Source organism: Lactuca saligna, chromosome 1, assembly GCF_052625555.1.
Source record: "Lactuca saligna cultivar CGN05327 chromosome 1, ASM5262555v1, whole genome shotgun sequence".
Lineage (NCBI taxonomy): Eukaryota > Viridiplantae > Streptophyta > Magnoliopsida > Asterales > Asteraceae > Lactuca > Lactuca saligna.
The window spans coordinates 82,982,852-83,007,416 of record NC_136417.1 but is presented as its reverse complement, the minus strand read 5'-3'; the positions used below and the strand labels follow the sequence as shown (position 1 = coordinate 83,007,416).

Genomic DNA, 24,565 nt, shown 5'->3' with positions numbered 1-24,565 from the left:
AATCAAATTAACTTATCCTAAGAAGAAGAAGGTGTCTCTGATAAAGAATGAGCTTGTGACATGAAGTTCATGATTGAAAGTCTAACGAGCTGGTGCAAGACTAAGCACCACCTGCAATCAAGGAGTCCAAGAGTTAGATACCCGTTCGAAGCAACATAGAAGTTACAGTTATTACCTAGTATGAAGAGATAACGTATGGAGTCATTACACTGCCCTGTTTCGTTGATGATTCCGGGACGTAATCATCCTAAGGGGGGGATAATTGTAACGCCCGTAGATCCGGGCTAGTCAATTTAGAGATAATAGGGGTCGAAAATGACTTTTTGACAAAATATTATTTAGAATAAATAATTTGAACCAAGTTGTAGTATATGTCACAAGATTTCCGTACATATAAAGAACGCCGAAATCCGAGTTATAACAAAGAAGTTATGACCTGTCGAAGTTTCGCGACGGAACCGGCACGACACCGGGAAGCGTAAAAAGTGAATTTACAACAGAGCGATATTTAGCCTTAGTGATCTAAATGAAAGTCATAGAATATGTTAAACCGAGAAAATCCATAAAAAGAACGCCCAAATCTGACTTCGTATGAAGAAGTTATGATTTTTCTAAGATTCGGCTTAGCAGTGTACACCCCGAAACTCGAATTTTAGTTCGAGCGGTTTTTGGCTTATGCGACCTAAATGAGAGTTGAAGATCTCATTAATAGGAACTCAACGGTAAAAAGACAGACAAAAACAGAGTCCGTATGAAGGAGTTACAGATTCTTCGCGGTCATTTAACAGTCTAAACGCCTCGTACTGTTAAATTTAAGATCGGTCGAGAATTAGCCGACAGAGTCAAAATAAAAGTTGTAGATATTATTTTTACCTATGCGTGGATATAAAGAACGTCAAAAACGGAGGTCGTATGTGAAAGTTACGAATTTTAGAAGTCGGAAGTGTGCTGTGCCAAAATGGTTGATGTGGCACAATCTTGGCCATTACTTTCTCCCCAAGTCTTGCCACTAGATGGTGACATGTGGCACCAACTTCAGCCATTTTCACCCTATAAATACCACCTCTCCCCCCCTCATTTTCTTCACACCTTTCCCATTCTTTCTTCTCTTTACTCTCTCTCTAAAACCTCTTTCTAGCCCCGAAATCCCCCGAAAAGCCTAGGGAACCTCCCTAGCATGAGGCGGAAGCCCCGGAGTGCTCGACAGCTCCGAGAAGAAGAGATTTCCGGCTCGGAAACGCTGCTCCAAGCAAAGCCTGGTTTTCTATAAAACCCGCTGTAAGTGAGCTACGCCTACGCTATTTTTAATATAGTTTTTATTTAATTATATTAACGTTATTAAGAACATATAATAAATACTTGGGCTATTATTATGGGTTATATAATTTTTTTAACGCTTATATAATAGTAATAATAGCTAGACTATTAATTAGTCTCGGCGAATAATAGACTAAAATCTATTGGTGATAATACTAGGTTTCGTCGAAGGAAATTATTTTAAAGTAAACGAAGCGCTGTCCGAGTACCGAGTCACCACCTTCTCAGGTGAGTGCATGGTCCCTTTCATCTTACACATAGATATGAAGTATTTATTATATAATTTACGTGTTGTGAGTGCATAGTCTCTTTCATCTTACACTTAGATATGAAGTATTTTAATATAAATTACGTGCTATGTGTACATATTGTCTGAATACTTGCTGTCTATGCTGAGTAAAAGATTTTTATACATGTTTTAAATGATTTAAACTGTATACGTATTTTATATCTACAAAACGTGTTGGGAAAAACATGGGTAGATGAAATAGTTGTTTTGTGATAACACGATAGGAGACATCAGTGTTGTCAGTGATCCAGTCGTCTAGTGGAGTATAGATGACGACTATGGATGATACTAGACGGTCCAGTGGAACGATAGCAGTTTCGTAACATGTAGGTATTTTTGAACTAGGTGCTCATTAGGTATTTTTGAATTGAGTGTGTTCACTACGTATCTTTGAACTGAGTGTGTTCACTAGGTATTTTGAACTAAGTGTGTTCACTAGTTACTTTTGAACTAAGTGTTTACAAGATGTTTCGGACTACGTGTTCACCAGATATATTCTATAAGTCTTGGTAATGATGGACTTCGTGTCGATTCCTTATGATGATCCTTAGGAATAAATAAACGAGGAATAGTTGATTCTTAGGGTAGATCCTTAAGACTAAAGAAGATAATGGGGATGGGTAATTGAGTTGATTGTTTGATTGTTTAAACATAATAATTATATTATTGTGGGTTTAAAACCCTATGTACTCATCAGGTTTCCCAACCTGACCCACTCAGTTTATTTATATCACAGGTGTTGATACGAAGTCACTTTACACTGAGAGATTTAAAGAGATGTAGATCACTAGTGTAAATAAATGTAAGTTCTGTTTATGCTCATGTTCCTGTATTGACGATGACATCCTAAACGTTTTAAAATGAGTAAAGTACGTTTCTTCGGAAATATTTTAATAACGTATTTATCATGTTTTTCTGGGAACAAATTCCGCAACATTTTTATTAAAAAAAGAACTCTGATTTTTATAAAGCATAAACAAAATCGGTCTTTTCTGGCCGTGAAAATAGGGATGTCACAGCACGTGTCCACCGAGCAGGCACGTATGAGCCGTTACCTGAGCATTCTGAGACGGGATATTCGGGAGTTCGCTGCGAACTCCTCGTATCGGATATTTTGCTAAGCTTCAGGCAAATGCTCGGAAGAGGGAGATTGAGCTTGAGACTCAGGCCAGGGAGGAGGCGGAGTCTCTAGGGAGGGATCGGCGGCCGGCACAGTTCCAGCCGGCAGCCAAGCGGGCCAGGCCCGCTGATCCCAAACCCGGGAGCCAGAAGGGCCGCACTTGTGGGAAGTGCGGCAAGGGTCACAATGGAGTCTGTCGAGCAGGGTCTTGCTACAAATGTGGCAAGGAGGGGCATATGGCCAAGGACTGCCCCAAGGGGTTTGTAGTGTGCTTCCACTGCAACCAGACCGGACACCGGAAGGCAGAATGTCCGCTGCTGCGCGGAGCGTCTCAGGGATCTGCTCCCGCCACCATCAGAGCTACAGAGAGTCGGCCCGTGAAGGCCGAGGCATCGAGAGCTCGAGGGAGAGCCTTTCAGCTGACTGCGGAAGAGGTCCGCGCTGCACCCGACGTTGTGGCTGGTACGTTTCCTTTTATTATTTATTTATGGTGTTGAGATATTATGCTTATATTATGCTATGCATAGGTACCTTCCTCGTGAACTCTGTACCTGCTTTAGTGTTATTTGACTCGGGTGCGAGTCGATCTTTTGTATCTTTGTCATTTAGTCAGCATATCAGTGTTAGTTGTAGGGCACTGAGTCGGCCCATGTGGGTTTCCATAGCCGCCGACAAAGTGATTTATGCCACGGAGGTCCTCCGGGGATGCGTATTGGAGATTTTTGGGGTTGAGTTCCCGATCGACCTGATTCCTATTGCGATGGGTGATGTCTGTGTTATAGTGGGCATGGACTGGTTGAGCCGTTTCGGCGTGGTTATCGATTGCGAGCGTCAGCTGGTGACCATACGAGATCCTAGTGGGGGAGTTCTTTCAGTTTACGGCGAGGGTACACGTTCTGGATCAGCCTTTTGTTCGGCCGCTAGGGCGAGGCAGTGTTTACAGCAGGGCTGTAAGGGTTTCGTGGCGTACGTGATGGATATGCGAGTGATCTCCAAGAGACCGAGTTCAGTGGATGAAGTTCCGGTGGTGCGTGAGTTTCCAGATGTTTTTCCCGAAGAGTTACCAGGTGTGCCTCCCGTGAGGCAAGTGGAGTTCGGTATCGATTTGGTTCCGGGAGCCACGCCTATCGCTAAGGTGCCTTATCGCCCTGCGCCTCCAGAGATGCAAGAGTTATCCTCGCAGCTTCAGTAGTTGTTGGGGAAGGGGTTTATTCGGCCGAGTAGCTCGCCGTGGGGAGCACCCATCCTATTTGTGAAGAAGAAAGATGGCTCGCATCGCATGTGTATTGATTACCGGGAATTGAATAAGCTGACGGTCAAGAACCGTTACCCGTTGCCGAGGATCGACGATTTATTCGATCAGTTACAGGGAGCATCTTGGTTCTCCAAGATTGATTTGAGGTCGGGCTATCATCAGGTGAGAGTGCGGGACGAGGACGTCCAGAAGACAGCATTCAGGACGCGTTATGGGCATTATGAGTTTGTGGTGATGCCTTTTGGGCTCACCAATGCCCCGGCTGTGTTCATGGACCTCATGAACAGGGTATGTCGGCCGATGTTGGATCGGTCGGTGATTGTGTTCATTGATGATATTCTGGTATATTCGAGATCTAGAGAGCAACACGAGGATCATTTGAGGGAGGTTCTTGGAGTTTTGAGATCGGAGAAACTTTATGCAAAGTTTTCCAAGTGCGATTTCTGGTTGCGGGAGGTCCAGTTTCTGGGGAAACCTCGTTAACCAGAAAGGGATATTGGTCGATCCGGCCAAGGTTGACACAGTGATGAGGTGGGAGGTGCCAAAGTCACCTTCTGAGATCCGGAGCTTCCTTGGGTTGGCAGGGTATTATCGGAGGTTTATTAAGGATTTCTCCAAGATTGCAGTTCCACTCACCAGATTGACCCGGAAGGGTGTTACATTTTTATGGGGTCCCGAGCAGCAGACCTCCTTTGAGATGCTTCGCCAGAGGTTGTGTGAAGCTCCGGTATTAGCTCTTCCGGAAGGGATGGAAGGTTTTGTGGTATTCTGTGATGCATCGATATTAGGACTGGGAGCGGTACTGATGCAGAAGGGACATGTGATAGCATATGCATCGAGGCAGTTGAAGCCTCACGAGACGAGGTACCCCACACATGATTTGGAGTTGGGGGCAGTGGTGTTCGCCCTCAAGATTTGGCGGCACTACTTGTATGGGGTTCGTTGTACGATATACACGGACCATAAGATCTTGAAGTACTTGATGGATCAGCCTAACCTGAATATGCGGCAAAGGAGGTGGTTAGATGTGGTCAAGGATTATGATTGCGAGATCTTGTACCACCCGGGCAAGGCTAATGTGGTAGCCGACGCGTTGAGTCGCAGGGTGGAGAGTACTCCACTGCGAAATGTATGTTTGAGATTGACCGTGATAGCTCCAGTTCTGGACGCCATTCGTGGGGCACAGGCCGAGGCTGTGCGTCCGGAGATGCAGAAGAGAGAGCGGGTCATTGGGTTGGTTTCTGAGTTTGTATCAGATAGTCGAGGGCTTATGACTTATCAGGGCCGGATCTGGGTACCGTTTGTGGGCGGTACGCATACTACATTGATGGAGGAGGCTCATAGATCGAAATTTTCGATCCATCCCGGGGCTACAAAGATGTATTTGGACTTGAGGAAGGAGTATTGGTGGCCTTGTATGAAGAGGGATGTCGCATGGTTTGTCGAGAGGTGTTTAACCTGTCGAAGGGTAAAGGCTGAACACCAGAGACCGCATGGCAAGTTGCAGCCATTGGAGGTTCCTGAGTGGAAGTGGGAACAAATCACTATGGATTTCATCACCAAATTGCCGAGGACTGCCAAAGGAGTCGATGCAATTTGGGTGATTATGGATAGGTTGACAAAGAGCGCTCACTTTCTTGCCATCAGTGAGAGTTCTTCGGCGGAGAAGTTGGCGGAGATTTATGTGAGGGAAGTTGTATCTCGGCATGGGGTGCCGATCTCGATTGTTTCAGACCACGATGTGCGTTTCACTTCCCGATTCTGGAAGAAATTTCATGAGGAGTTGGGTACTAAGCTGCATTTTAGTACCGCATATCACCCCCAGACCGACGGCCAGAGTGAGCGGACGATTCAGACACTTGAGGACATGCTTCGAGCATGTGTATTGGATTTTGGGGGTAGTTGGGATACGTATTTGCCCTTGGCAGAGTTTTCCTACAATAACAGCCATCATTCGAGCATTGGTATGCCGCCCTTTGAGCTGTTGTATGGTAGGAGGTGTCGGACTCCCATTTGTTGGGGAGAGGTTGGGCAGAGGGTAATGGGCAGTACAGAGATCGTGATTCAGACGACAGAGCAAATACAGCTGGTCAGACAGAGGTTATTGACCGCTCAGAGCCGACAAAAGAGTTATGCGGATAGACGCCGGTCCGAGCTGGAATTTCAGGTCAGCGACTTCGTTCTCCTGAAGGTTTCTCCTTGGAAAGGAGTAATCCGGTTCAGGAAGAGGGGCAAATTGGGGCCCCGGTTTATAGGCCCATTTCGTGTGATTGCGAGGGTAGGCCGGGTAGCCTATCGGTTGGAGTTACCAGCAGAGTTGGGGCAGATTCACAACACTTTTCATGTATCGCAGTTGAGGAAGTGTATAGCCGATGAGTCGGCAGTGGTTCCATTAGAGGATATTCAGGTAGATGCAAGCCTGAATTATGCTGAGAGACCAGTGGCCATTAGGTATCGGAAGATCAAGGTTTTGAGAAACAAGGAGGTACCTCTGGTATTGGTTCAGTGGCAACATCGGAGGGGATCAGAGATGACCTGGGAGCCAGAGCGTATGATGCAGGAGCAGCACCCGGAGCTGTTTTTAGAGTGAAACTTCGAGGGCGAAGTCTAGTTCTAGTGGGGAGAGTTGTAACATCCGGACTTTTTCCAGGTATCATGTAAATTGAATTTTGTTAAATTGTGAGGGGGACTTGGCGAGTTGGAGCTCAGACTCGCCGAGTAGAGACGCGGATTGGACGATGGATCGCGCCTGGACTCGGCGAGTCCAGGATATAGACTCGGCGAGTCTGCGCTGTGTAGTGAAACCCTAAATTTCCGGGTTTGAGACCTATTTAAAGGGCCTTATGGCCGTCATTTGTGCTCACCCAACCCTTAGAGAGAAACCCTTGAGTGCTTGGACGATTTGAGAGAATAAGGAGCATTTCTTGACCTTGTGTGTGCCATTTAGCAAGAAGGAGGTGATCCTAGGTAAGAGGAAGCAAAGGAGGTTGCTATTTCGTGGATTTGGAGCCTAGATCATCAATCTAGAGGTATGATTTCGGTTTATATTCTGTTTGGTGAAGCATTATGCGATTTAGGGCTTATTATGGTCATTTATGGGATGATTTGATGCCCAATGGTTCCCTCCTTGTGCTGAGGTTTTGGATCTGGATCCATAGAGGTCCAAAGAGCCTCACTCATCAAGCTTTTTGTATGGCAATGGAGTTTATGACCTTGTGTTGTAGTATTTGAGTCAAAAACATCATATATGGTCATATAGAGGTTGTATGTGCATCAAGATTGTAACTTTACGTGCTAAATGAGCTTGGAAGGACTGGATCTATGGGTTAATGGACTGGATCTGACCTTATGAGCAAGTTTGAGTCATTGCATGGCACGGAGTCGCCGAGTCCGAAGAACAGACTCAGCGAGTAGCATGAATGTTGCCCGACCACACAGTGAGTGGTCTTGCCGAGTTGGGGAGGGTGGACTCAGTGAGTCCGGGGAGAGTCATAGTGGACAGGTGGACTGAGTCAAACCGGACTCGCCGAGTTGTTCTTGAGACTCGGCGAGTTAAGTCGTGGTGGCCCCACAACTCATGCCAGGTGGAACTCGTCGAGTTGGGTGAATGCTCGACGTGTCAAGGGAGGATTCCAAGGAAATTGGTGTATACGCTCAGACTCGCCGAGTCGCTATAGCGCACTTGCCGAGTCCGGTCAAAGTTGACCGTTGACCGTTAACCAGCGTTGACCTAAGTTGACTTGTTATAGTATGGTCAACCCTAGTTGGGAAAGTGTTAATTAGAGATGTATTGTGCTATAGGAGGACTATAGCTCGGCAGATCGAGTGATTAGCGAATTCAGATTTACGACTTACCGAGATACACGAGGTGAGTCTTCTCACTATACTTTACCTTGAGTAGGTAACCAGAGTTATGTGATAGAGTATTTGTATGCTATGTATGTTATGTGTTGTACTGCATTATTTCTATGTGATTTATGCTGTGCATGTTTACAGAGTTAGAACCTGAGGGTTCACAGAGTTTGGGTGCACGGACCCACAGAGTTATAGCCTCGAGTGGCTAATATGTGTTATATGTGGTATTTTGGGGAACTCACTAAGCCTTGTGCTTACAGTGTTTGATGTTATTGTTTCAGGTACTAGTGACGATCGCGGGAAGGCGCCGACTTGATCCGTACACACACACGCTCGGAGTTTGATATTATGATCTTGGGATTTTGTATTGTCTTGTTTGGGATAATTAAAATGGTTGTTTTTATGAATATCGATGGAATTATGTTTTATAAAAAATTGAAAAATTTGTTTTGAAATTTACGGTGTTACATTAGTACCACTCCAGGAGCTATGAGTTGTCACTCTCGGTGTTTCTGAGGTTCTAGATGCATAAAGTTGTCTCCTTTAGGGTTTGGAATCCCCCATGCATGAGATAGTGTCTATTTAGTGAAAGTATAATGCTTTATCTTTAAGATTGGTTCTTTTGGGGCATGCAAAGTCACCATGTCAATGACTTTATGGTTCTAGATACTTGTTTAGACTCAGATTTGTGGTTTGTACTTATGGACTTAAGCATTAAGAGATTAATTTCGATTTTGGCTTAATGGATGAGTACGCTGGACGTACAAGTCTGTACGTGCAACGTACAAGCCAAATAGCGTGTATGGAGTACGCCCCACGTACTTAGTCAGATGAGATTTTGCATATTGGAGCTTTCTTTTGGGCTTGGGTGTTTAAGTTATTAATGGTCCATTTAAGTACAAGTGTTTTGGACTAGGAAAATAGTTAGGCCTTAGGGTAAGGCCCATGTAATGGGTTTAGGCCCAATTTTGAAAATTAGGCCATATGTGGGCCTTGGTTGATTAGTTGGATTTTGGGCCTTTTAGATTGTGAGTTTGGGCCTTAGTCTTGGACCAAGACCAAGCTAGGTTAGGGGTTAAATGGTCTTTTTACCCCAAGTATGGATTTATGGATATGGTTTGGGACCTAAAGGTTGATTGGGTGTTGTTTTGATATTGACAATTCGGTGATCTGTCAGCCAGTAGCCAGGGATCGTCTATGTGATTCAACAGTGCAAGGTGAGTCTCCTCACTATGTTTAGCTGGTTGAAGGCACCAATGCCGGCCCATGGTTTATTATGTTAGGATGCTAGTTATTTGCATGACTCTTGCATGTTTATGTATTGGTATGTATGCCGAGCGAGGCTCGATGTCGGGTAAGGCCCAATGATTGTATCGTATGCTGTTATCTTTGTGATTATCGCATGTGTTGGTAGGATTATGTGTTTGTATGTTGGGGGGCCCCATTATGTGAGTATGGGCGGGGATCGTATCTCAGTGGGCGGGGCCCGATATGCCAGTATGGACGGGGACCATTATGTGCTTACTTATGTATGTTATGATTTATCTTGGGGAACACACTAAGCTTTGTGCTTACGATTTTCAGTTTATGTTTCAGGTACTTCAGTTTTCAAATAAAAGAGCTTGGGATGGTTACAGGGCACACACCACATGTTTCTGCATTATGTGATTTACTCTAATTCGATGATGTTTTTCTAAATCTTGATTACCGTGGTTTTATGGAAATAATATGTATTAATGATTTATTTATTTAAAAACAAAAATTTTATGTCATTATTTTTGGGATGTTACATTTTGGCATTGAAGAAATTCAAGAAGCTGTTTGGAACCGTGGCGGTGAGAAAGCTCCAGGACCGAGCGAATTCACATTCAATTTTATCAAGAGATACTAGTTTTTAGTGTAAGCTGACATTATGAGGTTTGTAAAATACTTTGAAGCCGGTTGTGGGCATATTGCTAGAGTTTACAGTTCCTGTTTATCATGCTTATCCCTAAGACCAAAGACTAGCTCGCTCTTAATGATTATAGGCCGATTAGGCTTGCAAGACGCCTCTATAAAACTATTACTAAAGCCCTTTCAAATCGCATGAAAAAGTCATAAGTTCGGTGGTTGAGGAAATTCAAACCAATTTTATAGAAGGACGCAACATCCTTGATGGTCTATTAATTATCAACAAAATATGTTATTGGGCGAAAAAGATAGGAAAAAGTCATCCTTCTCAAGGTGGAATTTGATAAAGTCTTTAATCTATTAATTGAAACTACCTTGATTCTGTTATGTATTTTTTTTAAACAACCAATGATTCTATTATGACATAAAATTTTGGGTTAAGGGGTGCCTTGCTTCTTTGTAAGCTTATGACCACATTAATGGCTCCCCGACTAGAGATTTCCTTGTTTATAAAGGAGTTCACCAAGGGTCCCTCTCTCCCATTTCCTTTTCATTCTCTTTGATGGAAAGGTTAAACGCGACTATGAGATCGACTTCTTAACTTTCCCTTTCCATGACTTTCAAATCCCAAACAACGGGCCTTAAATTGATATATATATATATATATATATATATATATATATATATATATATATATATATATATATATATATATATATATTATGTTTGTGACACACTTTTTGTGGTCGATTGAACTAGTTGTAGCTTTGTCAATTTGGCCCAGATTCTTTAATGCTTCCATGTCTTTTCCGGCCTTAAGGTGAACTTTCATAAATCCATGGTGTTTGGAATCAGATTACCTGACAACGAGATCACAGATGATGCTTATATTCTTGGTTGTGAGGTGACTTCCTTTCCTTTTGTTTATTTAGGTGTTCTGCTGGCACCAACATGTCTTTAAAATGCAAATAGAAAACTTTGCAAATTGTCCACGTGGAAGTCTAAAAATCTTTCATTCGGGTGGTAGATTGACTTTGGTCAAGTCTGTGTCTATATTATTTTTCTCTCTTTAAGGCTCTATTTTGAATGAGACTAAGAAAATTCGCAGGCGATTCCTTTGGGGCGACAGCAAGGAGAAAAGCAAAACTAGTTGGGTTAATCGGAAGGTGATCCTTGCCAACAAAAAGAATGGAGGGTTAAATATTGGTTCTTTAAAAAACATACACCTTTCCCCACTCTTCAAATGTATTTGGCATTTAAAATCCAAAGATTCCGCCTTATGGTGTCATGTTATATGCATAATTCATAATCTTGCCAAGAAGCCTGTGTTTAATTTGGTGAAGAAATCCATTCCTGGTGTTCTGGGGGAATGGTGTCAAAACTATAAATGAGCTTGATGGTTTAGAGATTAACTTCAATAAAATTCTCTCATGTAAAGTGGGTTCATGCACTAAAACTATCTTTTGGCTCGATGATTGGGCTGGTGGTGGCACCTTTCGCATATTGTTTCTCGTATCTACTGGCCCTGATTAAAAAAAAGTCTTGCTATGATTCCGAAAGGATACACTAAAACGACATTAATTTGAGTTGGAAATGAAATCCCAAACACCCGATTGAGCTGCTGGAACTGGATCAATTACATGACACTATTATTAATTTCTCCCTTTCAGACACGGACACTTGGAGCTCAAATCTCGACGCAGATGGTAAATTTTATGTTCGTGATCTCAGGCATGCCATTGTTTCCATATTGACCTCCAGTGTGATCAACCTAACTATTTGGTTGAAGTTGGTGCCCCTGCAATCATTGGGTTTGTTTGGAAGGAATGTATGGACTGTATCACCTCCGATTTAGCCCTTATGAGTTAATGAGTTAATATCCCTTCTACTGCATGCCATTTTTGTCCCACTAGTACCGACTCCACCGACCACCTACTTGTGGATTGTCCTTACATTTGCAAGGTTATGACTTGAATCTTCAAATGGAGTGATATGGCCCTCTCAAAGTATCATGGTTAAAGCAATCATTGATTTTGCAGCTAATTGAGGAAGATGCCTAAAAAAGAAAAAAAATTGTATTTCTATTATATATGGTGCCTTATGGTGCGTGTAGAAGACGAGAAACAACAAAGTTTTCAACAAAATTTGCTCCTCTCCAACTAAAATGGTGGATTGCATCACCACTATGATGTTTAATGGGTCATTTTAGGGATAGTTTTTGTGCTTATAAATGTGTTGATCAAGTTTGTTCTCCTTTTGCAAGTTATTTTGTTGTTCCCTATTTGTCCTCCCTTCCTTCTCTTATTGAGGGTCTTTTTTTTTTTTTTTTTTTTTTTTTTTTTTTTTTTATAAAATTCACAATTAAAAAAAAAACAAATTGAAATTCTCTCTAAGTAAAAACTAAGCTTTATCACAACCTAATAAAGATTTTTATTAAATGTTTATTAGTTATAATAGCAATCCCGAACGGCAGAACACCCCTAAAACCCCCAATTACCAAATCTCGATTCAGATATCTTAGGACAAAGCAGCATCAATTTGCGCTTGTTCCGTTGTCCGAATCTATAAACTGATGCGATCATAAACACAAATCCACTTCTCATAAAAGAATCGGCGTCCTATTTATGTAAAACAGGAATACAGGATCAATATACAAGTGATGCAAAGTTGTCGCGGGTGAGTAGGAGTAATTTGAAGAAAGAAATGTCACAGGATGCTGCTGCTACTGCGAATCTTCAACTGAGTGAAGTGTATTGGTCTCTCGTAGCTAAAGCTGATAAGAAGTTTTCCAAAATTAGAGACTTGCCCTATTACGAGCATCACAGGTCGGCTTTTTTTATGTTTACTGTACTTGAGTTTTTGTTTGAGCTAGCAAACGATCAAGGGCCTGGCTTTTTTGACTTATTATTTTGTGGAATCCTAATTTTCAGTTTTTGTGATACGAATTCATTTGAGCTTGTGTTAAATTTTTATATGCTTCTGTAGAAATTGGCGTTATTCGATCACCCATGCTTTAAAATAGTAGAAATCGGCCATGGTAGGTTCCTGAATTGCGATGTTCTTTATTTGAGATCCATCGTTTTTAAGCTTTAGGGTTTCAAAATATTGACACTGGGAAGTCTGGGTGTTTAGCGAATTAGAAGAAAAGAGCTAGTATTACATAAATTCAGTTTGTATGACTAGTTTCAAGTTTGAATTTGAAGGATCAAATATGAATCTATTCCACTTTTAGTATCACACAAATTTAATATGATCATTGTATGCATTGATTAACTAACCAAAATCAAAATCCATTCAACACTATACATCAGAAAGAAACTAAATTAACTTTTAGAGAAGTTAATTTGCAGGAAATATTTCAAACTCAACATAATTACAGAAGTGATTAAAGCTTTATGATGCTTCCAACTGCTAGGTCTTTGCCTAAGTTTCTTAGGGCTCAATTCAATGAAACAACAACATACCTTCTTTTATGTGTATTTTAGCATCCCACTTTCATTTATTTCTCTTACATTACAACATTGTACTTCTGTTTCTATTATGAAGACATTGAACTTTGAAAAATCTACTCATTATAGCATTCTATTTGAATAAAATTTCTATAATTAGGTAGATTTCTCAAACTACAATGTTGTAATATGAAGAAATGAAACTAAGATGCTACAATAAACAAAAAACTAGAGTCTGAAATCCATGAACAAAGTGTTGTTGCATCAGGTATGATACACACTTCCATAAAGTATTCAAAGTTTATACAAAACTATGGAAATTCCAACAAGAAAATCGACAAAAGCTGGTGGAATCTGGTCTTAAAAGATGGGAAATTGGTGATATTGCATCAAGAATTGGTCAACTTTATTTTGGGCAATATATGAGAACAAGTCAAGCCAGTTATTTATCGGAGGCTTATATTTTTTATGAAGCAGTTTTAACAAGGGAGTATTTTAAAGATGGATTATTCCAAGATCTTAATCTTGCAAATAAACAATTGAGATTTCTTGCTAGATTTTTGACAGTTTGTCTTGTGTTGAATCGAAGAGAAATGGTGTATCAGTTGGTAAATCAGCTCAAAATGTTGGTTTCTGAGATCAAAAGGGCGTTTCAGGTATTTTATCTTTTTGTTATTTGTTACAAGGGGTATAAAAGTTATAATATAACATGTAGTTTATTTGTAAATTCTTTGAAGACAAACCTTTTCTAAAGTTAAGTTGTAAATTTATTTTCTAAAAGTAACTAGAAAAGTATTTTTATGCTATAATATTATTTCTGTTTTAAGGGCCTTTGATCCTGTTTAATTTTTGAGTCTTTTAGATAATAATTTTTATAATCATAACTAAACACTATTTAGAATAGTGTTAAAAGTTAAAAGTTAAAAACTATATCATGTATTTTAATGTAATGTAAAAAACATATGAAAGTTCATTCCTAAATACTACATAAAACTTTTAATGACACATTTAAAAAAAAAAAGTCATTATTTTAATTAAATTATAATTTAATTTTCTAAAAGTTACTGGAAAATTCATATTTTTATTATAAGGGCTTTATGCAGAAAAGTCCCATTATTTTGTGAAATTTTATGATAAAGTCCTAAATCTTTTTTTTTTTTTTTTTTAACAGAAAAGTCCCGATTATTAAACATTTTGCCCAAATTAACGAAAAACTTCTTTTCATTTTTATTTTTATTTTAACAGGAAATGACAGATTATGTGATTTTCCCAAAATAATGAGACTTTTCTGCATAAAACCCTTATAATACTACTCGAAATTGAATGAGCCTTTTTTTTATGTTTAATTTTTTAGTTTTGTAAATAATTAGTTCAATAATCATAATTTAAATATATGTATAACAATCTTGAAACTATTCACTTTTTTGGGGTAAAAGGAGACACTACCCCTTTAAATGCTCATTGTATTTATATATAATACACAAAAAAAAAAAAATCATACAAAACACAAAACTTCATTCCATTCCTACAATCTAACCAAATATGATCTTGGAAATGTAATAACTCATTCCATTCCATTCCATCCAACCAAAACACCAATTTCTCAACAATATAACACGTTTAATTAATTTCAGGACACTGACTTCAAGGAATGGAAAAGGGTAATTCGGGACATAACCAAATTTCTTAAAGTTGACACAGCTTTCATGAACATGAGGCCTTTAAGATACAGCATTATGTTAGATCATGATCCAGATACTTTACCACATGTTTCCTTCATCAAAAGAAAGCTAAGATTAAGAGATGCCATACTTTGCAGCTATCATCCAAATGAGGTTACCCCTAAATTCAAGAAATAGCAACCTACTTTCATTTATTTAATAGTTTACATATATAACTATAACTATTATATGGATTTTTAATTTTAAAAATTGGAAATTGACATGTGGATATTATTTATTTCAAAAATACCATGAAATGACACGTGTCAAAACTCATGAAAGATTGACATGTGGCAAAATTGATCTTGATTTATTATAGTTGATATTTCCCAAAATTTTATGCTACAATAAGAATAAATGAAAGTAAGATGCTATAATAAACTAATAATTAAAAATTGCTTTTTTTGCAGTTAACCCTAGTAGTTATGGCTAAATGCAAGAAATAACAATGTACTTTCATATATTTGTTTAGAGTAAATTACAGTTTCGGTCCTTGTGGTTTGATCAGATTTGCAAGTTTGGTCCCTATGTTAAAAAAAAACGATAGGTTATATCCCTGTGGTTTAAAGAAATTAGACCATTGGTCCCTCCATGATATTAAAAGACTACTTTACCCTTTCTATTTTCTTTTTTCTTCCTTTTACTCATTTTTTTATACCTAATAACTATAAAACCATACCCATTTTTCAAAAATTGGACTAAAAGTGCAAATCTGACCAAACCATAGGGACCAAAACTGTAATTTACTCATTTGTTTATTATGGAATCCTGCAACCATTTTCTTTCTCCTTCCTATTAAAAACGCAATACTTTCACAATTTTCTAATAATTCCATTGTTCCATGAAAAATCTACATAGGGGTAGCATTGTAATTTTAGTTATAACTAACTAACTTCTGAGGTTTATTTATATATCTTGTGTTGTTGTTTTTTTTTTCATTTGTTATTCAGGTTAAGTTTTCAGAGCTGACTATTGACAATTTCAGAATGCTTCAATGTTTGGAATGGGAACCAAGTGGCTCTTTTTACCAATCAAATGGAAATGGAATCTCAACCCCTTGGTCAAACATTGGTCAAAGTGGGCCCCACCAAGGATCCATTCGAGTGAATTATTATTCTCAAGAGATTTCTGATCCTACTTTGCCTCCAAATCCACGTAAAGCAGTCTTGTATTCTCCATCAACCACTCACTTCATAGCTGTGAGTGTCTAAATCTACAAATAGCTAAATATAAGAAATAGCAATGTACTAAAAAGACCTTATAGTTTGTGTTTTTTACGGATGAAACCTCGAGTTTGTTTTTTGTTTGAAAAAGACCTTGTATTTTTTCAATTTGTTTTTTTTTTTTTTCGGAAAAGCTCTCAACTTTGTATTTTATTATTTTTTTTTCCTGAAAAAACTCTCAAGCTTCTAAATGCTTACAAATAAACCCTCAGCTTTTTTAGTTTTTTGTGAAAAAAACCCTCACGTTTTACAAAATGACTAAAAGGGACAAATTGGGAAAAATGAAAAAATACAATGTGTTTTTCAGGTAAAAAATAAATTTGAGGTTTAATTTGAAAAAAAACATAAAATATATGGACTTTTATGAGATTAACCCAAAAAAATTGTATAATGTGAGGGTTTTTTCAGAAATAGTAGAAGGTTGACATTTTTTTTTGGAAAAGAAGACAAAGTTTAGGGGTTTTTTTGGAAAGAATGAAAAAAGACCTTGTATTTTTTCATTTTTTTCCGAAAAAGCTCTCAACTTTGTATTTTTTTTCTGAAAAAACCCTCAAACTTCTAAATGCTTACAAATAAACCCTCAACTTTTTTAGTTTTTCGCGAAAAAACCCCTCACATTTTACAAAATGACTAAAAGGGCCAAATCGGGAAAAATGAAAAAAAATGCAATGTCTTTTTCAGGTAAAAAATAAATTTGAGGTTTAATCCGAAAAAAACATAAAATTTATGGACTTTTATGAGATTAACCCAAAAAAATTGTAAAATGTAAGGGTTTTTTTCTGAAATAGTAGAAGGTTGACTTTTTTTTTGGAAAAGAAGATGAAGTTGAGGGTTTTTTTGGAAAGAACGAAAAAATTCAAGGTTTTTTCAGGAAAAAAATTAAAATGTAGTTTAAATCGGAAAAAATATAAAATATAAGGTCTTTTATTAAATTAACCCATCCTATTATAGCATCATACTTTGGGAAATCTACAAAAAAGTCCCAAACTTTTGGGAAAAGCTTCAATAAAGTCCTAAAAGTTTTTTTTTTTTTTTTTAACAGAAAAGTCCCATTATTTTGAGAAAATCATATAATCTGTCATTTGCTGATCAAATATAAAAAAAAGACTTTTTCGTTAATTTTGGGCAAAATGTTAAATAATCAGGACTTTTCTGTTAAAAAAAGATACTTTTAGGACTTTATTGAAACTTTTCCCAAAAGTTTGGGGCTTTTCTGTAGATTTCTCGCATACTTTAATTTCTTTCCATTAGAACATTGTACTTTAAAAATCTACCCTAATTATGTCATCCAAATACATCACAGATTTCACTGTTATAAATTTATAGATTTCTCAAAATGAGATTTTATTTTATTTTTGAACTTACAATGCTATAATTAGGTAAGATTTCTCAAAATACAAAAAGAAAAAAAAAATCGAAAGTATAATTTTATTATATAAAGAGATGAAAGTAGGATATGCTATAACTATAAAAAATAAATAAATGAAAGTACGTTGCTATATCTTGCATATATTATTTATAACACGATATTATTATTATTAAAAAATGACAGGTTCTTGCTACTATGTGTGAGGAGCTCCCTGCTGATGGTGTTCTGTTGATATATTTATCTGCTTCAGGTTCCATTTTTCTTTTAATTTTCATTTTATTATTTAAATTTAAAATTGTTCATTTATTCATTTGTGCAACATTGAATTTGTTTTAGGTGCATCAAATTATGGTGCTGATAACATTCAGACTAATATGACTCAATCAGATGCTGTGTGTGATAATAGTCTTGGAGGCTTAAATATTGGCTCTCATGGAAATGGAGGTAATTCTTTTATTTAATCATTTTATAAATAGTATAGATATAATTTTCAAAAAAACTCTTAACAAAATATCATTAACATTTTATATAACGTACATGTACAAGGGTTTTAAGCGCACATCTTGCACTGAGAGGGACCATTTCTGTAATTTTTTCATATACAGGGACCATTTATGTAACTTTTTTTACAGTCACCATTTCTGCAACCTTCTTTTATTTAATCATTTTGTAAATAGTATAAAAGTAAAAAAAAACACTCTTAACAAAATATTATTTTAATGTTTTGTATAACGTACATTTACAAGGGTTTTAAGTGCACATGATGCAGTGAGAGGGACCATTTCTGTAATTTTTTCATACACAAAGACCATTTCTGTAACCTTCTTTTATTTAATCATTTTGTGAATAGTATAAAAGTAAGCTTTAAAAAAACTCTTAAACAAATATTATTAATGTTTTATATAACGTACATTTACAAGTGTTTTAAGTGCACATGTTGCAGTGAGAGGGACCATTTCTGTAATTTTTTCTTACATTGGGACAATTTCTGTAACCTTCTTTTGCACAAAGACCATTTCTGTAAATTTTTTCATAAATGGGGATTGTTTCTGTAGTTTTGTTACCCAGGGACCATTTTGGTAAACTTTTTCTCACAAAGGGATCACTTCTGTAATTTTATGTATCTGAAAATTACAGGGACCAAAAGTGCAATTCACTAAAACAACAAAACTGTAGCAAGTATCTGACCTTATGAACAATTAAAAAAACATTTGGTTAATGTTAAATAGTATAACGTGTAAGATTTTCACTTGATAGTAATTGTTAGTTGTTGATAGAATGATACGATTTTTTTTTACAAAATAAAGATTGGTGTCTAATAATTTAATTTTTTATTTTTTTAATTTCAGTGTTTAATCTGATTTATCCTTGCGACTTGCTTCCATTCACAAGAAAACCACTTTTCCTTATTATTGATAGTGACAACAGTAAAGCTTTTCAGGCAAGTTTTTATTAAAAAACTTTAGTTTTTTTCACATAAAAGATTTGACGTATAATTCAAAAGGAAAATGATAAATACAAATTTGTTATTTTTATTTTAGGGAATAAACAAGGGAGAAAAAGGAGAACCAATTGCAATTCTCCTATCTCCAACCTCTTCATACCCGACACCACACAATAATACCATAGACCCTCGCATACCCAATGGAAGCCAATTCACAAGCTTTCTCACATCCCCTTTGCAATCTCTTGTCATCCTACTTGGCATTTCAGGCTCCGACATCCAAATGGTACTTAAGTTATGTGAAATTATTATTTTGCCCTTGTTAGTTGAATAAAATCAAAATTGAAATCAATTTTTTTTTTTAAAGGAGAATCTTAACAAGGCGCAGAATATTCTTTCTTCCTGTTTGGATAAGTGGGGAGAAATGTTGGCATCTTTAGACACAATTCATCCCGTTTGGGCTCAAGTTTTGGAAGATCCGTTCATTAGGAGACTCATTTTAAGGTAAAATTCAAAATCATTTTTTTTAATTTTTTTATTAATAAATTATGAATAGTTTGGCGGTTTAGATTGAAATTTACCCTTCAACTATTCACTATTTACCTATTTAGTCCCTAAACTTTTTTTTTTTAAATTTTAGACACCCAAATTCATTTAACTTATAAATTTCTATGGTTACATTTTACACCCATCTTTAGCCAACTTTTTTTTAACAAATTTGCCCCAAGTTTTAGTTTTTTATTACGAATTTGATCCTCACTTCTTTTACAAAGTTACCCCAACTTTGTAAAATTTGTAATGTTCATTTTTATTACAAATTTGGTTTAATTTTCCGAATAAATATTTTTTTGTGTGTTTTAAAAGTTTTGCCGCATCCTTTTACGATTTTTTTAACAAATTTGCTCCTACTTTTTTACGAAGTTGTAAAAATATTAAAGCAAAACAAAAAACAAAATTTTATTCGGAAAGCCAAGACAAAGTTGTAACAAAATAAATATTAAAAAAACAAATTTTGTTACAAAGTTGGGGCGAGTTTTTAAAAAAAGAGTTTTGGCAATGAATTTATAAAATTTACATATAAAATATTAATTCGTAAAAATAAAATATTTACCTATTCTTTTTTATCGCTTTTTTATTGAACAATTACACTAATAAGAAAGAAAAAAAAAAAAAAGAAAGAAAAACGTTTTTTTTTTTTTTTTTTTTAAATGGTCAACAAAAGCATAATGGCTTACATCATTAAATGCAATACTTTCGGTTCTTCTCATTCTTTATATAAATCTTTTTGGATCCAAAATTTAAACGTGAAATAAATTTTTAAAAATTCTTCCAGGTTTATATTTTGTCGGGCAATTCTTTCACTATATGCACCTATTTCCGGTAAAAAAGAATACGTTCCGGAATGTTCACCTCCCCTTCCAAATGCTTTCTTGCCTACAACCCCTCTATCTATTGGAACCATTTCACAAATAGCCGATATTTTTGGTGCAACAACTATGTTCAACATCTAGCACTATGCTCGATCATGAGGGTATTTACGTCTTTTGTACACACGATACATTGATAGTGAGGTTGAGGAAGGAAAAAAAAAAAAATCCTTTTTGCAATCCGACATCGATAAATCAGTCTGCTGTATGTCGAACACAGTACAAATGTGTAACAAATGGGCCTTGGGAAACTAGTCAAATATGTAATAGTTGTCGCACTTTGGGACTTATTTTATTTGGAGTAATAGTTGTGAAAAGATATGAAATACATAGTTGTCATTACTCATTTCTTTTAAAGAGGTGTAGTGTGTAGTAAGTGTAAAGGTGTAGATCTTATAGTACATTTTACACATGACTCGATTACACGTGTGGTTTGAGTGATATTATTGTTATTATTGTTTCGGTTTGATTTAATGTAGGAAGAATGATGTTAATATTCTTTATCTATTATTTATATTTACACGTTTAGAGGGAAAAACACACGCACACACACGGTGTGGACTTGTATTACGACAAGGATCCTTGTTATGTTTATTGCAAAATTTCGTAACTTGCATACCAAAAACTATATTATGACTGAACTATCTACAACTAAGATCTAGCGGTGTTAAATCGGGTAATAATGTTGTGTATTTACTTGACATGATATTACATGACAATATTTTATATGATACGAACATAACACAACCAGATATGTTTTTTTTACTAATACGAAAACAATCTAGTTAAAAACGTGGAAAACACAACAAATATAGCATAAAGTTACCATTAGGTTACTTAGTTTATATGCTTAATCATCAAAAACACAACAAACACATGTAATGTTGTGTTAATTCATGTCTAACTTTAAACAAGACACGAAAAACTATTTTTTTAAAATAATTGTAGATACAAACACAAATTCGAATTTTCAATTTGTTATCATGTTCCTCTCTCCTCAAGTCTTCTTTCTACTAGGGCTTTGGGTACAAGCCATTAGAGGTACCATACCTTTAGTTCAAGCTTTTCAAGGTCTTGAAGACGAATTTTTATTTTGGTTATTTGCAACAATAATTAAGAGGTATGTAACCATAATTTAATGACTTTAGATTCCGTCACCTCTCTCCTAGGGTTTCTTGATATCCATGGTTAGTTGCTATCAATAAGGAAAATATATATGTATGTGTGTGTTTATTTGAGACGATGTTAATTTTGTGATACATGAGAACGCGATCCTAATCAATCATCTTGGATACCAAAAAATAAAAAAATTAATCTAAAATGAAAATTTTTAATTATTATTTTCATCATTTTATTTATCCAAAAAAGTAAAAAAAAATTATTGTTTTTTTTTTTTTGTTTTTTTGTTTTGTTTTGTTTTTTTTTTTTTTTTTTTTTTTTTTTTTTTTTTTTTTTGTGTTTAGAAATATATGTGATATTTTAATAAAACACACTGTAAATATTCAAATTAAATTTTTAGAATCTTAGAATATTCTAATATTCTATTAGATTTGTTAGATATATTAAAATATTGTAATATTCTACTAAAGTTATTAGAATGTCTAGAATATTCTAAAATTCTATTAGAATTATGTGAATATTTTTGTCTAATATTCTAGTATATACGTGAATATTCTAACAATTTTTTTGTAATTTTTATACTAAAGTATTCTACTAGAATATTCATAGATATTTCAAAAAACGGTATTTTTTCTATATATTTTTGAAAAATATAAATGATGAAAATAACATTTTATAAAACAAAATTTCTAAAATTTTCAATTATTTTGCATTTTAAAAATATTTTATTTTGATTTCCAAATTAAGTGGCTACCATTGCATCTTTATGTCTCACAAAATATACTAGTGTGTGTGTCTATATATATATATATATATATATATATATATATATATATATATATATATATATATATATATATATATATATATATATATATATGAGTAAATTACGGAAATCGACCCTGTGGTTTGGTCAAAATTGCACGTTTGGTCCCTAACTTTTTTTTTTTGCATTCAGATCGTCCCTGTGGTTTGATTTTGTTGTTTTTTTCGTCCCTATGGTTTGGTAAAAGTTGCATGTTTGGTCCCTAACTTTATGTATGTAAGGGACGAAAAATGAAACAAAATCAAATCACATGGACGAAAAACGCAACAAAATCAAACCACAGGGACGATCCGAGTGCAAAAAAAAAGTTAGGGACCAAACGTGCAATTTTAACCAAACCACAGGGACGATTTCAGTAATTTACTATATATATATATATATATATATATATATATATATATATATATATATATATATATATATATATATATATATATATATGTGTGTGTGTGTGTGTGTGTGTATGTGTGTGACAACCTGAAATTTCTATCTTGTAAAGTCAATCAATTCAATCAAAATTCAGACTCGTTTCTGCTATCTTTTAGCATTGTTAAGGATCTGTTTGAGTGTTCTAAGCCTAGTACATTAAAGGATCGTGTGTTAGGGTGTGTTAACTTAAGTTAATTGAGTTGCAATTGAGCCGGAAACTCCGTCAAAAGGAGTTAATGATTGCAAACTAGGGTTTACGGCCGTAAACCCATGTTGGCCGTGAACCCCTCTCCATAAGTAAGATTTTTCTTCATTATTTCCTCATTTCTCACATCTTCAAGTCAAGAATCTCTCAAGTATCATCAAGAACACTCTCATTTCTCTCCAAAATCGTAAGTGTTTCTTCCATTATTACTTGATATCCTTCTTATTCATGAGAAGCTCTTTGATTTCATCCATAAATTCAACACTTTTGCTTTAGATCTTCAAATCTTCATCATTACACCAAGAACACACACTTGTTCTTGGAACTGTGAACACCTTCAAGACTTCTATTAAGTAAGTATCTTTTCCATATACTTGTTATCCATTAGAATCACTTGATTTCCAACCTTAAATCAAGCACATTGCATGATCTTCAAGAGTTCACGGCCGTGAACCCTTCATGTGGCCGTGAATCCTCCTTCCTTGGTCGTAAACTCTTCCTAAACCCAAGATAGAACCACAAACACTTCATAGAATCAAGTTTGGGCCGTGAACACATCATGTGTTCTTAGCCGTAAACTCTTCTATGGCCGTAAACATACTTTGTGTGGCCGTAAACTCCATTCAATCAATCACATGTGATTGCAACACTTCATTTTAATTGTTCACTAGTACCTAAGGTTGTTCCCTTACATGATTAGTTGTTATATACACTAATTATATGCATATATGTGCCATTATATACTTAATAGGATCCGTTTGTGCTCGAGACTTCACTTGGCATACTTAGCATCCTATATCGATCTTTCAATCGAATCCCTCAGTATAGGTGAGTTCATACCCCCTCTACAATCAACCTTTTACTTGTTTTAACTGATTTTTAGGGGGAGAATACAAGTTGAAACACAATAGAATTGTGTTGTTCATACATTTGATTACTTACAGACAAAAATGACCTTTACTGCTTCCAAATACTTTTAAACTTCATATCAAAACCCTTTTACAAATTACTTATAAAATCTTTTACTTTCAAAATCATGTTCATATAAATATTTGTGTATAAATATACTTTGATGGACTTAGGACTAGTGTTAATGACCTTGACTCATGTTACTTGTTTGGCTGTGGGCTTAGGGTAGTAGTCGTTAGTCTGACTGTCGATTAACTTATGATTATACATACTAAATACTCATATGAACATCAAGCCTTTTTCTCAAGGTCTTACTTAACATGATTGTTTATGTTTAACAATTGAGTCCTTTCAACAAACCAGTTATACAGTTGATATACTAGTAAACTATAATATGTATAGTTTAGAGGTCATACATATAAAAGTACAAGAAATAACACTATACATATAAATTTACAAAAGGAAAATTACATATACAAAAGGAACATTACATTTACAAAAGGAACACACACATACATATACAGGAAACAGAAGGAACATACACACTAAGCATGTACATGATAACAAAAATGTGAGATACTACTTCATGGCACATCAATACACTTGTTGTGTCACGTTTTGTAACCAGAGTCTCATGGAGGGAGAGCGTGAGTTTGTGTATAGATCTATACGAGATTGACCATCCCACACCATGCTGCTAGCAACAGTGGGACTTGCA

At 35.9% G+C, this 24,565-nt stretch overlaps 1 protein-coding gene across 2 annotated transcripts; it reads left to right on the top strand.

The window, feature by feature from the left end:
• The first annotated feature begins 12,172 nt into the window (after positions 1 to 12,172).
• Positions 12,173 to 20,853, top strand: LOC145040545 (uncharacterized). 2 transcript variants are annotated; one of them, XM_078988461.1, is made up of 10 exons: positions 12,173 to 12,551; positions 13,444 to 13,831; positions 14,810 to 15,010; positions 15,847 to 16,095; positions 17,672 to 17,738; positions 17,825 to 17,932; positions 18,838 to 18,929; positions 19,030 to 19,218; positions 19,300 to 19,436; positions 20,266 to 20,853. In XM_078988461.1, the coding sequence occupies exons 1-10, from the start codon at positions 12,430 to 12,432 to the stop codon at positions 20,441 to 20,443; spliced, it is 1,731 nt and encodes a 576-aa protein (XP_078844587.1). In that variant the 5' UTR covers positions 12,173 to 12,429; the 3' UTR covers positions 20,444 to 20,853. The 2 variants fall into 2 exon arrangements, with proteins under 2 accessions (XP_078844587.1, XP_078844593.1); XM_078988467.1 differs by having other exon boundaries at positions 12,416 to 12,551; positions 13,430 to 13,831.
• The last annotated feature ends 3,712 nt before the right edge of the window (positions 20,854 to 24,565 follow it).

Coding starts and splice junctions, on each gene's coding strand:
- LOC145040545 (XM_078988461.1), top strand. CDS start 12,430: ATGTCACAGGATGCTGCTGCTACTGCGAATCTTCAACTGAGTGAAGTG. Junction 13,832..14,809: donor AGATCAAAAGGGCGTTTCAG/GTATTTTATCTT, acceptor AATTAATTTCAG/GACACTGACTTCAAGGAATG. Junction 19,437..20,265: donor ATTAGGAGACTCATTTTAAG/GTAAAATTCAAA, acceptor AAATTCTTCCAG/GTTTATATTTTGTCGGGCAA.